Consider the following 17,306-nt stretch of genomic DNA (forward strand, 5'->3'; position numbering starts at 1 on the left):
CCGGGAATTCGGGTGGATGGTTGGAATTATGTGTATGTATCCTAGTGGGGAGGAGGGAAGGGGGTGGGGGACAAGAAGCTTTTGGAGGATGAATTTGGGGGCGGCGGGTCCAACTAAGCCAGCCTCTACTGGAACACTATTTTATTTCTTTTTTTTTTTAAATTAAGCCGCTGTTTGAATGTTGCAACTGGAAGGAAGTGTTTACCTGGTGCCGACTCGTCGGCCAGGACACTCTTGAAAACGAGATGAGCTCGTCTCAAGACGGACTCCTGGTCAGGTGATTTTTAGATAGATAAAAGATCACGTCAAATGTCAAATGTGCAACAGGTTCCTTTTTTTTTTCTCTTTGTTATTTTTCTTCTTCAAGAAGAGCAAGACAAGCACGTGACCAAATGCAGTTCATATATAAATATGGAGAGAGAGAAAGAGAGAGAGAAACGAGACAGTCATGACAACGCACGCGTCTTCCCTTGTATGAGGCAAACTCCCCTCTTGGGTGGTGGGGGTGGGCGGGACATGAAGTGAAACCGCTCTGAGAGGTGTCACTCAGAGTGGGCAGCTGTCTTTTTTTCCTTTTCTTTCTTTTTTTTTTAAATTTAAATAGAAGAGGGGAAAAAGGGCAAATGCAGATTTTCACGAAGATTGAAGGGCATCATGTTGCGAGAGTCTACACGGACAAATTTAGACGCCTTACTCCGAAGTGACGAATGCAACACAACCTCATCTCCTTGGTCTCACATCATGATACTGTCATGCGAACGAGAGAAAATTCACGCCACAGGTAGCAGGTCCTACATCCAATCCAGATGTTCAAATTGCTTTTACAAATTTTAACAGTAGTTCTTTCCTGGCATGCGACTGGTCCTTTTTGGGCATATATTCCGACATATACTGCATCTCAAATAGATGGTTCCTTGTTGCTACAGTTCCAAGTCGACCGCGAGGGGCATGGGGGGGGGGGGGGGGAAAAAAAATTTTTTAAAGGGGTGAATAAACATTTTTTAAAAATTGCGTGTTTGTGTGCGTGTTTTGGGGATTTTTTTGTACTTAACAGTCAGTCATATTTTTGTCGCAGCGTGGTTGGTAAGTTGCACTTAGGACAGACACACAACGTGGTTCCCGAGGAGAAAAGGTTGCCTTCATGATCGTAGAAAGGGTTGTTGCCTTCATGATGTGAAACACGCGTGTCGTCTTGGCTGAGTGGCGCTAATCAATGTGTTGTGTTGCACCGGAGCAGAGTGTCCTGACACGGTGACGCTAACTCGGGGTAATAAGACCACAATCGCTCGTATTGACGCACCTGAAGGACGCACAAATACATGGACATGACAATGAAAAGCAACAGGAACAGGTAGATACACACCACGGCTCCACCACTGACGACATAATAGGCACACTGCAAACTTCCCATTAGCACGTCCGCATTGAAAAAGTCGTTTGCCGCCATCGGGTGGTGTTAAGACTTGAATCACCGTGTGCTATTTTTGAAAGGCGACAGAGGACAATACCCGGATACACGGTGTGCTTCTTTTGCTTGTGTGAGCGCGTAATTAGCCGCAAACAACGCTGAGCCGAGCGTATGGTTGGAGGAAGACGCCGGGCTCGCCTCCAGCCGCCCAGCCGAGTAAGTTGGCGCCGTGGGGAAAAATGGAGCCGCCGAGCCTGCGCACCTTTTCGTGTTTGGTGGGGTAATCAGTGCGACGGAAGTTGCCAAAAAGGCAGCCCGGCAAACAAAATGTCTTTGTGTTCTCCTTTTGTACGGTAATAAGGTAAGCATCTCAAGAAGAAGTGACGATGGCTGAAAACGGATTTGTTATGTATTACTGTGGGAATAAAAAAAAATGTTTTCTTAAAATCCACATGTACATTTGATTTCTTTCAGGCACACATTGTTGGGAACGTTTGGATTGTGCTCGACCTTGGAGGTTCCAGTGCGACGGCCAATCCAAAATCACGGTAAAACCCAAATGACAAATGCAAGTCCCTGATGAAAAACAGTGCCCAGTTTATTTCATACATGTGCCCCTTTTGATTTCATACCTTGATGACTATTTCGTGGCCAGGTTCTGTCGATGTATGTTTGAAAATAAGCAAGCACCGTTCTGGCTGAGTTTATAACCGGATTATTCTAGAGGGGGAAAGTGGGGACGTTCCAGCCTGAAGCGACTTCCTGTTTCCTGTCGCTGGCTTTGATTTAGTGTTTGGTTGATTTGGAGCAGGGGTGGGGAACCTTATTCCTATTAGGGGCCATAAAGTCCTCCCAGGTCTGTACAGCGTGATTAAAAAAAATAATGTGATGCAACAATCAAACAACATTTTTATCATAATGTATTATGAGCATTTTTTTTTTTTTTGTGGGGCTTCTTTAGAATTGCATTGAAATCATATTTTAGGTTCCCCACCCCCGATTTAGGCCTTCTTATTTGGGGGTGGGGTGCTGCTCATACCCAGGAGTGCAGATGAGTGGGAAGAGGGCCACACAACACATGCATGTGAGGTTAGCTTCCATCCACTCGCGGTCGTCTATTGAGGGTGGGCGGGGTCAACGCCTCCCGCACCCCGACCACCTCCAGGACGGCGGCATGCGCTTCCTCCCCAATTAATCCAACCATAAAAATTGGGTCTTTACAAGGCTTAATGCCGGTTCCAAGACGCGTGTTAATTCATCAGACAGCATCACAAGGACATGCGGCAGAAGATGGCGGACACGATGCTTTCATGTTGGGAAGGCGGCAAACGTGTGACGACAAGAGGGCACGATGACAGGCAAAAACAAACAAACAAACAAACAAAAAAAAAAAAAAGATCGGGACGGAGGATGAAATCGCCGTCGTGAGGAGACCTTACCGATGCGATCCAAGCGGTCGATGGCGACCGTCTCGAAGGCCCGGCGCATCATGGGGTACTCCTCCAGAACCTCGTTAAAGTGGTCCACAGACAACGAGAAAAGGCGGCAGTAGGTGTCGGCCCGCACGCTGGCTGTCCGTCTACCCTTGGTGAGAAGGCAGATCTCTGCAGGGCGGCGGGAAAACAAACATTTTAACAATCGCAACACAAATTTTGCCCTCACATTTGTAGTATAACCTAAGCCTTTTAGTTACTTCATGACAAACGCATAGGATGAGTTGTTCGATAAAACATGAACATTGCGAGCTGGCTACGTAGTGGTATGAAGTGGTTCTGCGCTGTGCTGCGCTTTTCATTGGCCGGTCGGCATTTGCGGACTGCGGCTTAGCTAAATGTCCGTACACATTAGCATGTAGATGAACCTTCAACGTGAAGGTACAGAAGGAGACGCTTACGTTGAGTGTAAATAAACTGTCACTTAAGCAACACCGAGACCATTTATCATCCGCCGCACGGCTAATGGCCTCTTAATGCAATGCAGTCGGATCCTGTCAAGCATCACGCCGCATCGCTGCATTGCACCAACAGAGCTGCCTCTTTTTTAGTCGTGAAGCATGTCTGCGCAACGTGAAGGGAATGAGCCCTTTCGGATGAGCTGATCTGCTGACTCAATACCATGAATCGGCACGTCTATACCATTTGTCACTGTATTCACCAGGCAAATTGTAAATGAGCATTGTATGTCAGACATACCTTTCATTTTGTCCGAGAGTGAGGAAAACTGCATGGCTGAGCTATGCACATTTTTTATAATGAACGTTTTTCACACAGTTAAAAGAAAAGATTAAAAAACAAAAAAAACAAAAAACAAAACAGACATTCAATTTGCATTGGCTTGTATGGTATTCGTGACTTCCCAGTTATGAAACTACATTCATCCTAAATATGTATGTGAACATTTTTGACTTTGGGAGGATTTTAAGGAAATTTCTAAAATTCATACTTTTTAAAAGATGAAAGATGAAAGTTGCTGTTCATAGTCAGTCTACTATTACGTGCTTCCAGCGACTTCTGTAAAAAGTGCGCTACCTCTGGTATTTCGCGACCACATTTCATGATAGCTTCGAGGTTAGCATGGCTTCTCTGACTTTACCTGTTAATTACTTTGTCCTCAGTTATTGATAACAAGACTTGTCAGAGGAATTTCTCATTTGCCGGCATGGAGGCAAGTATTAACTTAGAGTAGCGGCTCTGTACTGTGAAAGGAATGTTCAGCCGTGTTAGCGATCCACCTGCAGTTAGTAGCTAGCTAGCTGATATGAGTCTATTTAAGAGCTCGAACTTGGGCACAATTTGCCTAAATGGACCCCAAATCAGACGTTTCTTTCACAGATTTGGAACACTAGATTTCTTTTTTTTTTTTTTGCCATTTTAGCCTACACTATCTAACTTGGATGGAGCATGGCGTCATAATTTTACAGCATTTCAAGGAGTCACCATTTTTCATGAGTTGTGCCAGTTTCCCGGCAATGTTCTGGATGCGATCATTTCCCCCTTTTGTAAAGTAAATGTGTACATTAAAGCATGTAAAACAATTCCTGCGATTTCAAGTTCAATTAGTTCTGTTCAACGATGCAGTCAACCCCCCTGACAAGCTTGAGCCTAGTTTTGTTCCCACGTTTGGCAGAAAGCGACCCTTTTGTCTCAAATCAATCTTCATCATCGGAGTTGTGCTGTGATCTTTGGCAGGAGCGTGTTGTGAAAAGAGAGCAGGGTGTGTGCGCCACGTCGGAGCAACACCTTCACGCTGGGGGTGTGAATGGTGCGGATGCTGGAATGAAACGTGGAATTAACACGTACCGTTTTTAAACAAGATCATTACATGATTTCTAAGATGGGAAGGCATGAGTTGAGTCTGCGACATCTATCTTGCCATTTGTTTGATAGTACAAAAATAGAAAACCAGTGAGGAGAGGGAGTCTCTACAGCTGCCTGTGCAAGTTAGGTTATAATAATATCATATCAAATAAAAGATAAGATACAATAAAAAACAACGATGGAGGAATTAGTCATCAATGAACGTATTTTTATAATTCACTTTCATATATTTAGAGAGATTTTAAGTGTTTATATGTGTTTTTACGAAAAAAATATATGGAGAAAATCAACCATCAACAATTCACTGAAATGATTTTTTTTTAAAAATATTTGTTGCTATTGCATTAGGCCAAGGAGTGATTTCCCTGTCAACGATGAGCTGTGTGTGCTCGGCCCGTGCGTCATTGGCCGTGGTCGCTTCGTGACCTACTGTCCTCCTCCATGTCCAGCTCATTAGCATGCTAATGGTGTCCTGTGGCTGCTTTTTGTTCCTCGCTCGCCCTCCTCCTTTGGCTTTGCGTCTTGGCGGACTACTTCTCGCCCTTGCTGCAGCGGCGCATAAATCATCAAAGGAAAAAGAAGAAGAGAAAACGAGGAAGGTGCCTGGCTTCGTTTGGCCAGCTGTTCCTGACCGACCGACCCGGGCTCGCTCATCCACATGCACGCGGGTGACATTACCAGCTGGGCGGCAGGGCAACAGCAGGTGGCTAGCTACAGGCAGGTAACACGGCGAAAACCCCGCACTATGCTCTTACTGTTTTTGACAAACACGTGTACAAACCCCAATTTCAATAAAGTGGGGATATAAACAAAATGCAATCATATGAAAATCCCTTTCAACTGATAGGATAGGATATACTACAAAGACAAGGTATTTAATATTAAAACTGATCGGGTGTTTTTTTTGCCAATATTCACTCAATTTGAATTTGATGCCTGCAACACATTGCTTAAAGTTTTTGACACTGTGACTTGAAAGCTACGCGAAGATCTGACACTTTCAAGCAAATACAGCATAACCCTCGTCGGATACCAGAAACCCACAAGGAATTGATGCCATCCAAACTCAACTCCACTTTCGCGTGGATTGAAACAAATACAAATACCTTTAAATATCATACACGTCTATATAATGATGAAACATCAAGAGGACCGTCACAACTTCTCTGCAGTAATAGTCGGAGATGTTGCTATGCCGCCATAGTAGCGCACGTTTCATTGGTCAGTCATTGACATTTGCGCATGATGCGTTAGCACTAAGCTAGCAGTTATATGTTTAGATCTGTGTCGAGTCGAATTTCCACTGCCACGATGGCTCACTTCGTACGTTCATTTCAGGCTACCTTCGATCTCCACGCTGCACACACCTATTTCAACGCTTCACTTCACCCGGGCTGCATATCCGGAGTCTGATCTGCGACGTCATATCCAGAGGATGATTCGTCTGAATGAGCCGTTCTGCTCTACGTGTCCGCTCCATGCAGAAGCTCAACGAAAAGCCCCGCAGCCTGGCACACTGGCACATGAGCAGACACTTTCTGACAGCATCCCCCCCTTAGTTTTTGAACGCGCGGTAGCAAACCGAAAAAGACAACCAAATTTCACCCTTTGATTCTCGCCTGCGAGACACGAGCCGCACCAAAGCGCAAGTATTCTTAGAATCCCCGCCTCTATCGCGCCTCTCGAACTCAGCATAAAATATGCAGGCACGTCTTAAAATAGGAAACTTTGCCGTCACGCTGAGACGACACGGATTTTGTCGGAGTAAACAAGAGGCGGCGGGGCTGCAGCTGACATTTAAAACATTGATGGCATTCATACTGAGATGTGGAGAGAAGGAAAAGAACAGCAGAGAGGAGGCTTCTCGTTATCCGCAGAATGAAAGTCCAATTCGCTTTTTGTCAGTGCCAAGAGTGCGGCAGGGACGTATAGAGGGGGGTGCGGGTGGAGGTGGGGGGGTCACGCAGTGTGTATCTGTGTGTGAATGTGGTGGTGATGGTATGGGTGGGCGGCGGCGGGGGCAACCTCTGTGTCCTCGGGGATGCCTGATCCACGCCTCGGCCCCCTCCAGCGAGCAGATGAACGCTTACATAACGGCAGAGGGGCTGACGAGCGGCCAACGCTGCCTAATGAGAATCTGCATTAATTTGACTTCAAGAGGCATCCAACGCAACGGCCTCGGGCGCAACTCGGCGTGCGTCAGTATGTACACTAACTCTATAATGTTTGAGCACTAGTTTGGTGAGCGAGGCAGTGCAGTGAGTTAATGTAGAGATGATGTACCACTTCAAGTAGTTACTTTCAGTAGCAAAATCTCTCTTTGCTCAATGGTTTCATGTAATGGACAGGAATCCCACTCAAGTACAAGAAGCTATGAACCATTCAGAGGTAGGCCAGCAAACCTGAGTCTGAAGGCCCCGGTATGTTTACATTGATAAGGCAACACATACACATACTGAAATATGATTGGACAATCAAAAATTAACCCACAAGTGACTGGAAGTTGCGCACGAGCTCTAATGAAGACCAGCGTGAGCGAAACATCTCACCTCCAAAGTAGGACCCGTCGGTTAGCTTCATCTCCTTGTTGAACTTGGTGATGACACTGGCGACGCCGTGTTGGATGAAGTACATCTTCTTGCCGACAGTGCCCTCGCGGATGATGTAGTCGTTGGGCTGGAAGACCTCGAATTTCAGCTTGCTTAGCATCCCTGTCACAAAGTTGGGGTCGGCGTTTGCAAACAGCGGCATGGTGGCGACCAGCTTACGGCAGTTAAAGTTGACAATTTCCTGGCGGGAAAGGGAAAAAAAAACAGGGACATGCGACAAATGAGATCCCGGGAGAGATTGCGAACTTGGAAAAGCGCTTGGCGCTCCAGCTGCTATTATCAGGGCGGCACAAAATGAAGTGGACGCGTATTGCCGCTTTATCCCTAAAACCTCTAAAGCACTGCTGAGGAAAACATTTTGGCACTGCTGTCAGCTCTTGATGAGTTCTGCTCCATCCCGGATGCCCCCCCGGCCCAGCTAGAGATTAGGTGTTTGTTTTCCGTTTACCCCCAACGGGGCACAGATTGAAAGCTGCTCAGCACGTGTCGTGCGCTTGACTCCCTCACCTCCCTTTTGCCACACTTGCGGCATAATGAGACATTAACAGAGAGCCGCGCAACCTCTGGGGCTAACGACGTGACGGTTAGCCGCGAGCCGGGGGGCGATGACCTCAATCACGGAGCAGAACTAACGAATCAGATCGTGAGCAGTTTTCATGCTTCAAGGAGGCCTCTCGGCGGTGAACAATCTTTGCGTACACAATACCTATTTCAAGATGTGTCACGTGCCAAGGGAATTGAACAGTCACGATATTATGTTACATAATGAGCTAAACATATTGAAAGATTAGCACGCCACTCGGCTGGAGATATGTCTTGGTGAAGCCTACTGAGCCTGTGTTTTTACAGTGTTTTCAAACATTTCAATAAACACAATTAAGATACAAGAATTAATTTTTCTATTTAAAAAGTTACAATAGGTGATACAATGTGATGGCGCAATGTGATTTTGGTGGGTGTGACCGAGGCACAGGCAGACATATTCTGAGCTCCGTGGGTGAGTGTGATGCATGTGAATCACTGCAGAAATCAATTTATTGAACAAATTATAGTCATTCTCATCATAAACAAATTTTCATAGCAGCCCCTGACGGTGTGGCACAACTCTGGGTGCCCGATCGGGGGTGGCTGACTCTGTCCAAGTGCCCATCCACAACGGCTGACTTTACATCCGCAAGTGGAGATCTTGCAGTTCTTTTTACTTATCAATGCATTTTGCCAGCACTGATCTCACGAGTTAAAAAAACAATGTGCTTTTATTTTTTTTAGGCAATAATTTTGCACAGTACTTCCCGTAATTTACCTCATTCATTTTACTCTCCTTATCGGCTGTTAGATTTGAGTACTGGCAGTAAACAATTGAATTTACCGGCTTCAAAACAGAGTAGTGCTTCTGGGCAAGCAGAAATACGAAATACAAATAAGACAAATCAAAATATCATTATATTGACACTGCATTTTCTGACGCCTATTCAAAGTCTTAGCGGTTTTGATGCTTCCCAGGTGGTCATACTTGCTGGAGCCAGGAGTGTAGGCAATGACTTTAATCTCGCGATAAAGCGACATGCCAGATTCTCCGCATAGTCTGCTGAGTGGAGAGGATCCTCACTCCCACTATGACCCCCACACCCTCACTCCCCCATTCTCCCCGCACTTCCTTCCAAATTTGGCTGGGAAGGCGAGGCGCCAACAACAGACAAGTGGCCGTCAGCCAACGATCTCGACTCAGCTCTTGGATGTTACTGTGGGAAGTCTGGATTAGATGTACTTCACTGGGGCAAGAGAATCCTCACCGCTAAAATGTCCTGCCAGGGATGTTCAAACTGGGCACGTCCATAAAATCAAGTGTTTCGCAGTGAAATGATGATGTAACCGCTTGGTGTGACTCACTGTGTCTTTACTCGCCAGTCCCGCGAGGGACATTTATATTGTGTGACGCTGTCGCCAGGCAGATTTTGTGGACTCTGCATAGTGGACAAAAAGCCTGTAAGGATTTTCCGCATTGTAAGTAATAATCATAAATCCCCTGCGCGTCCTTCCTCTGCCGCGAGTGTCTGCAGCATTCGACCCTACGAGGGAGTGCGCTTAATGGGTCTGCATGGGAGACAGTCACGAATGCCACGCTTGCATGGCTTTTTACAGCGCTCCTCGCCCATATCTGCCGAGTGTAATTACTCATGTAATCCTTTGGATGTGAGGAGTCGCAAAGAAGGAAACTGATCAATTGCTCACCATCAATTTCAATGCGGCCCGTGCATACACTTATCTGATGATTATCGATCTTTGCCAGTATTAAACTGAGACGAGTGCGTTGTTGTTGACGTCAAACTTGTAGATATCGAACAGACATTTTTGGTTCCTGTGCAATTCCGCAATGCTTTTAGGGGAAAGATTTGGTGTGAAATAAATCACACACACCCCAAAAAACAAAAAAAAAAACAATTTTCCGCCACAAAACTGCTTGCAAATTTCGCGCCCATGAGTAATGACAAAACTCAAATGGTTCATAATTTTCCGTCGACTACCTGTCAGGTGTTCGCGGCTCTGATTTGGTAGGAATCGGACAACCTCAGGGACAGATCCACTGTTGATTTCAAATGGTATTAAAGTGTCTTGCAGACTTGCTGTGTCTTTTTGGACATGGATTCTTGTGTAATTTATGACAAGCATGTCTTCCAACCCGAATTTAAAGTACAAAGTAACGATCTCACCTCTTTGAGCGGGTCATTGAGTTCGCTAAGGATGTTGTCCTCATCGAAGATCTTGCCCTGGTAGCGGTGTTCATAATAGTCATGTATCTTTTGCCGCATATCCGCCGGAAGCTTGTGGAAGGACATATATTGCTCCACTTGTTTGTACTGCGGGAAGCAAAGGCAGAAAGACGCAAATGAGTTTCAGGTAATGCGTTCCATGGACAAATATCCCAATAAGAGAACTAATGACTGAATGAAAAGTTTGGCATTGATCTATTCACAAAACACAAGTTGCAATCTCTGAGCGTTTTGACTGCTTAGTTCAATAGGCGTGGGAGGGAGGGGGAATGAGAGGTGAAGTCTGGTGGTGGAGGGTGGGAGGGTGGGGAGGGGGGAGTAGAAACAAATTGCTCCCCGAGGCTACGTCAATCCAAGGTTGCATTTGCCATTATTTCAAGCAAGCATGTCGCTCAATGCTGATGGCCAGCAAAGCCATGATCTTAATGCGAAGTAGCCAGCGACATGCAACATCCTGCTGACATATTCAGGTTACAGTGCTTACTGTTCTCAGCTATGGCAACCCCCCCCCCCCACCCCCCCAACAACAATAGAAAAATGTGAATTTCATTCATTCGTTTTCACTCATCCATTCAAGAAGTGAGGTCAAAGGCCATTTGTGTTGTGTGGCAAGTCAAGTCTATTTGTTGCATAGTTGACATAACTGACTTTAAATTCTGGCCACTGGTAGTTAACATTGATTGACTTTTCCTTTAGTTCATTGCTAGGATAGAGGTTCAACTAATTAACTTCGAGTCCATTGGTAGTGTTGTAGGACACATAACAGACTTCCGGCAGTGTAGTGGGTCACACAGAGTACTTTCAATTCACACCAAAAGCTATTTATTGGTCAAACAACTACCTTGGAGGGGTCCACAAAATCAAATTTCAGGTCATGCCAAAGCCCAGTGTTGGTCATGAAGTGGTTCACATAACTAACTTTCGATTTAGGCCATTGGAAATGCCGTGGTGACAGGCAGGGGCAAGGGGTTCACAAAACCAATTTCATTGGGAGAGCACTTTGTGGCATAACTGCCTTTATAAAGGCCAGTGGGTGTCTAACGGTTCACACCACAGACTCCAAACCGGGTTTCAATTCACATCAAAAGCCATCTTCCATTTCAGGCCATTGTTAAGACAGTCATTGCTTGTTTTTGAATCCTGATTTTTCTATTCCTGCCAAAGGCCATTAGTAGTGGTTTACGGAACTGGCTTTCAGTTCCCGCTATCAGCCACTGCTAGCATCGCAGTTCACATCATTGACTGTTTATGTGCACCAAAGGCCTTTGGTAGTGTCATAGTTCACATTACTGAGTTTCAGTTCAGGGAATTGGTATCCTAGCTGTTCACATAATTGTCTTAGTTGTGGTTGTGCTGTGGGTCCCAAAAGCGGCTTTCAACTCCCTTCTAAGGCCATTGGCAGTGGAGTTGTTCACATAGGTGGTGAAACACAGGTAATGGGTATTATTAGCAAGCGTGACACAAGCCTCGCCCGCGACATGAAACTGGCACAGGATGCAGAAAGACTCACAAGGCGTCCCTCATTGATTCCTTTCTCCCGGCTGCAGACATTTGATAAGAGCTTGGGTCATTGTTTATCGGGAGGGAGAGGGTGAATTTATTTGGCGCTTGTGGGAGAAGTTGGAATGTAGCTCAGGCTGTTCAGCGGGACTGGAATGGCCAAGGTGGGACAGAAGTCGTGCTAGGAGAAGTGCCGTGCACAGAATCACTAAGGTGTCATTTTCAGTCGGCAGCATGGCCGCCCCCTGAGGGGGATTAAAATGGGTGGATTTTGCTGCTTAATTCAAAGTCCACAAACGCAAACGCAATCAGAATACAGTGTTTAGACTTGGGGGCTGCATAGAACACTTTATTGTAAAGAATAGTTTAGGGTTGAATTCCTCTTTACGTACTGTATGTGGAAGTTGAATTTAGGAAAAGTGGCTGGCGACAAAAATATTTTCAACTTTTCATCTTTTAACTGCATATTTGGAAGTAAATCTACAAAATCTGGGCTATAGAGTGAAGGATGGTGATCTGTTCTTTGCTAATAGGTGTCCAAATAGATGCCTGACACAAAAAAAAACCCAACAACAAAAAAACAATGGGTATGCACATGATGACTATTATTTAGCTCGAGCTAACAATTGCCTGAATCGATACCTCATGTTCGTCACCGACAGTTACACTTTGGGAAATAGCTTTGAACAATACAGCTACGTTAATAGCGACCATCTTCGTTCACACAATTGTGCTGATGAACACAATGACAAACGCCCAATGCGGTGAAACACACTCCCACGTTAACAATGTAAAACGAAGCCTTCACGGCCCCTCTAAAATTGTCCAAGCCCAGAAACAGATGCCAGGAGGATGAAGTCGAAACGGGATGAAGCAGATTTGCTGTAGAACAGATGCACCGTCCATCCACGCTGAGTAAAAGGCATGTCACTAATTCAATGACTTTCAATGTTTGCTGTGGGCGACCTGCTGTCATTAATATTCACTAGAATGCACTGTGCCACTGATGTGTGAAGCAATGAGCAAATTATGGAAGTACAGTGACTCTATGGAGGAAAAAAAAAAGGCAGCATTTTTCCCTTTTCCATACTGACGAGGAGATTATGGTCATATTTGTAAATTTTGCAACAGCACATTACAGAAATATTGCCCAAGCTGACCAAAGGGAAGGGTTGAATTTTACGATTCCCTAAGAGAGAATTGCCAATTTGGGCGAGAGAGAGAGAGAGAGAGAGAGAGAGAGAGAGAGAGAGAGAGAGACTTCACTTCTATATTTTTAGTGTTTCTTTAACTTTGCATTATTCTTATTATTACTTTTACTGTGATTGTTATTATTATTGCTGTTCAGTGATTAGCAGGACATCTTACATGAATGTATTGTGCTGTATGTATGATCTGTGCACAGGTCAACTAGTGTGTTTTTTTTTTTTTTCAATTGCTCGTCAATCATAATCTTAAATCCACATATGCCGATAATCCCTGCACGACAGAGCTACGTATGTACTTTGAAGGGGGGTTATGTTCTAAGGGTTCGCCGGGGTTATTTGATTGTTGCGTGCATGCACAAAGCACATCCGGAACATCCACGTGTTCTGGGAATTTCCAGATGGTAGCTTGGCTGGGATGCGAGATAATCACCATGGAGGTACATTAAAATGAGATAAATACATACATTAAGTCATCATGAGTGAAATGGAAGAGAAGAATCACATTTGTGGAGCGGCCGGCCAGCCAGCCATCCGTCCGTCCGTCCATCCCTCCAAGCACCATTCATATAGATCTCGTTTATGACATTCTGGAATGAGCTGAGTTTTGATGGGGTGCGAAACGAATAATACTTTAAGACCATCTCAGCTCTAATTAGCATTAGCTTTATGGCGCTAATGTGATTATGTGCATCAAAGGGGGCCATGAGGGATTAGTGCATAGTTACGTTAAGTCAATAAACAGGATATGAGTGAAAGCGCTCATCAAATCGTAAAAATTCCGGAAAGTTGTCTGAAAAATATGCTAATGTCCTTGATTGGAGTCACGGGAATTCTCGGCAAATCTTCACGTGACGATATGCTTGTCATCACCGAGCATCAAAACGTGATCATTTGGCGCTTACCTTCTCTTGGTACTGCCGCCGCGAGGAGTCCAGCGACTGGATGAGCGCGGTGGCGTGGCCCACGAACATGGCGTAACACGTGGCGCCCACGATCATGCTCAGCATGGTGATCCACAGGTCCGACATGCTCACCGGCGCCCGGGCGCCGTAGCCAATGCACAGCATGTGGCTCATGGCTTTGAAGAGGGCGTACGAGTACTGCTTGCCCCAGGACACGTTCTGCCAGGACCGTGAGAGAGAGAGCGAGAGAGAGAAAGAGAGAAAGACCAGGCGCAGGTAAAGTTAGTGCGAGGCCGGGCTCCTCGTCGATGGGCGACTACACTTCCACGCATAAAACATCCACCCCAAACGCCTCGCCGTGCCCTTTGGTACAACTTCTCCCGCTTCTTTCTACCTGCTTTCATTCTTTCCCCATTTGCCGAGGGGTGAAAAGCAGTTCGCGTCGGCAGTGCTAAAAAAGAACAACTTGCATTATTTACACATCTGAGGCGTCTGTTTTCTTTAGAGAAGCAGGAGAGAGCCTTTACTTTGTCTTTTTTTTTTTTTGCACTCTTGTTCAAAAAAAAAAAAAAAATGGCCGTTGGATTCAAAGCATGTTTGTGAGAGCTCAGCTCAGCGGGCGAAAAACTCATGCCGGATTTCTACATTACCTTAAGAGAGTTCACTTAAGTTTGTGACTTTATTTGGATTTTCTGTGACAGCTAATTCCAAAAGATGCACAAAGGACTTCCTCGAGATCTCAATAACTGTGTCTTTGGCCTTTTTTTTTTTTTGTAACATTGACTTCTTTTTACACTTGTATGACAACTGATAATACATTGACTGTAGCTAATCATTTTTAAAAGTTAGCACTTGTGTTAGACTTGAATATTTAATGGCTCAACTGTAAATTTTCCAGGATTGTGATTTGAGATCCAAGTTCAGCAATGATGTAATGGCCGACGATATTGCGTGGCTGTTAATTGTTTTTTTAACAAGATGGTCGTCATTTGTCTCTGGTGCTACAAACAGCGTAATAGTCACCCGTCCTGTGTGCTTTTTCGCGGCGATGTGTCCAGCTGTGCATCTCATTTTTCACAGCCTTGTTGACTCGCTATCAATCAGACTAAAGCTGAGCAAACACCGTGAGCCCACATGGAGCGATAAGAGACCAAATAATGGGTGGGGAGGGGGGGGGGGGGAGAGCAGCGATGCAAAGAATGCACGTAAAATCATCGTTTAGCTACAGGAAACAGTTGTTTGTGGGGAGCTTTGACATACTGTATTTCCTCGGATTAAGACCAAACCCCAATTATCAACTTCCAAAATAAACATCTCTCAAAAAGGCGCCTTCCTTTTAGTTTTAAAATACTGTAACTTTTTCTCGATCACCCAGTTACATATAAAGTGGTATTGTTATCGTGTTTCCCTCTAATAAATCAGTTTTTGCATCATCACTGTTGTGATATGTGTATTGTTGGAACAATACATGCAGAAGAAAACATACTGTCCATGATTCGTATGATGGCTTTGTCAATATTGTTGGACAATGTCACAACAATATTGTATTATAAATGACACCGCGATTCCCACCCCTCGCTACTCTGTCCCGACCGCCATTATTCATATTCATGTCATTGTTGTGTTGGACGCTGTTCAGTCCAAATGGGAATTTTGCAAGTGACAAAATTCAACAGCTAATCATCATGACTCATCACTTTTCATCTGCTCATTAGTTGCTTCTAACGGAGACAGATTAGTTTCTCATTTCATTTGCCATTCTTTGGCTAAGACGTGCTAACTATCGTTTTTTTTCCTCTCTCTCCTTCGATGTCATGAAGCATAAACACTGAATATTCCGTTCTGCACAAAAGGCTGGAACACAAAAGGCAGCTGATCATGACGCCGGAACAAATGGCATTTGCGAGGCCGTGAGGTTGCCTTCGCACGCGTTCGCTGAATGTTTGTGTTGGCAAAATTTGCATGGTTGGAGAAGCAGGGAAGGATAAAATACTTGTTGTTGTCGTAGTTGTGCAATGCCACTCTGAGCTGACTCATCGCACCTTTTTGCCTCATGGTTCTGCGGACGGAGAAGGGCTGACCTGGCACCATGTCGCGCATTGTCATCGCTTGGTCATACATATGTGTTTGCACTGCGGGTCGCAAAAGGGCTCCTGGGAATTGATATTGCGTAGAATTGTTGCCATCTGTTTTATTGTTCATATAGAGATTGTTACTATTTTGGCCTATGTTTTTCTATAAGACTCAGAGAAGAGATGGGAACTAGAGAATGCAATTTCTGTCGAATCTCCACATCAACACGAAGATCTGACGCTTACTTGAGGTTACGGACTGCTACATTAGCTTAGCTGTGCAATTTTAGTCAGCCTGTAAAATGAATGTTGAATAGTTTTTTTTACTTTTCACACCCCTGCTCTGAACTAACCTGATTTGTATCCCCCCCCCCCCAACACACACACACACACACACACACACACACACACACGCGCGCGCGCATCCCCTTCCGCGACTCACGGCGAGCCCTGCTTCATGATGAGGCCAATCATACACTTTGTACATATTGATTTTGTTTCACCAGTCAAACGGCATGATATTTTCCATCTGTGAATCATCGGGAAGAATTGCAGAGATTGAAAGAATCTCTCATCACATAATGCTCGGTCATCCTTGTGTGTGTGCATGTGTGTGCGTGCGTGCGTGTAGAAGGGGGTGGGTTGTGACTCATCGGTGTATTCACACTTCTCCAAAACACAGCTTCCGCTCGAAGTGGGGCTCCTAACAAATGAGGTGAACGCAGCAAATGTATTCAAGCGGCTTGTTCTAATTAAACCTCGCATGCATGCTGGCAAATAAGCAACGCGGTTGAATATTCATTCTGCAGCAACGCTTTTGTTTAAAAAAAAAAAAAACCCAAACAAACAAAAAAAAACAAAAAAGAACAATGACACCCCTGTGCTTTGAATATACAACCATAATGCCTTTGAAGTTTTGAACAAGGAGGAGACAAGCGCCCTGAACTGCACACAGTCGGGGCAACAGGCCCAATCACACTCTCACCTGACGGCAGCATTATCTTATCTCCTGATTAGGTCAATGCGGGCGCTTGGGACTAAGAAGCTACTCTGGGGCCATTAGTCAAGCTGATAACGCGGCTACAGGCCCACTCGCCACTATCGCCAGTCCTTGCTGGCCCGAATTCTCCTTCGTGCTCGACACCATACATCCGGGCGACATAACCAATGACGCAATTTATATAGATTCCGAAACCCTGTTTCTATCCTGCCAGTGTCCAGAGGAGTTGGACACTTCCGTTGGCTCTACACAAACTTTTGCACTGCTAACACCGGTGCGACCGCCTTCAACCCCTTTTCTAAAAAAAAAAAAGGAAAAACACTTTTGCTCATTCGGCGCCAGGGCCAAGGGTGGGGAACCTTTTTCCTATCATGGCCATTTCAGTTACTAGCCCGAAAACAAACTATGATGAACATGACAAACACATATTCTATGTTAGGAGCATTTGCCGGTTCAATGTTTTCCCGCAGATTTTGAATGCTTTTTAAATTTGCATGCGAGGGAGGTGGGGGTGGGGGG

The 17,306-nt window shown here is 45.1% G+C and overlaps 1 protein-coding gene across 1 annotated transcript in view; it reads right to left on the minus strand.

Moving 5' to 3' along the window:
• hcn1 (hyperpolarization activated cyclic nucleotide-gated potassium channel 1) overlaps nucleotides 1-17,306 on the minus strand; it is a 50,922-nt gene that overhangs the window by 8,124 nt on the left and 25,492 nt on the right. Inside the window, exons 5-8 of the mRNA XM_019882793.1 lie at nucleotides 13,716-13,934; nucleotides 10,046-10,192; nucleotides 7,275-7,515; nucleotides 2,848-3,012 (exon numbers count right to left, since the gene is read on the minus strand). Of these exons, the coding sequence (XP_019738352.1) occupies nucleotides 2,848-3,012; nucleotides 7,275-7,515; nucleotides 10,046-10,192; nucleotides 13,716-13,934 (772 nt within the window). The remainder of the gene's footprint in view (nucleotides 1-2,847; nucleotides 3,013-7,274; nucleotides 7,516-10,045; nucleotides 10,193-13,715; nucleotides 13,935-17,306) is intronic.

This window comes from Hippocampus comes, unplaced genomic scaffold (genome assembly GCF_001891065.2).
Source record: "Hippocampus comes isolate QL1 unplaced genomic scaffold, H_comes_QL1_v1.1 scaffold30, whole genome shotgun sequence".
Taxonomy (NCBI): domain Eukaryota; kingdom Metazoa; phylum Chordata; class Actinopteri; order Syngnathiformes; family Syngnathidae; genus Hippocampus; species Hippocampus comes.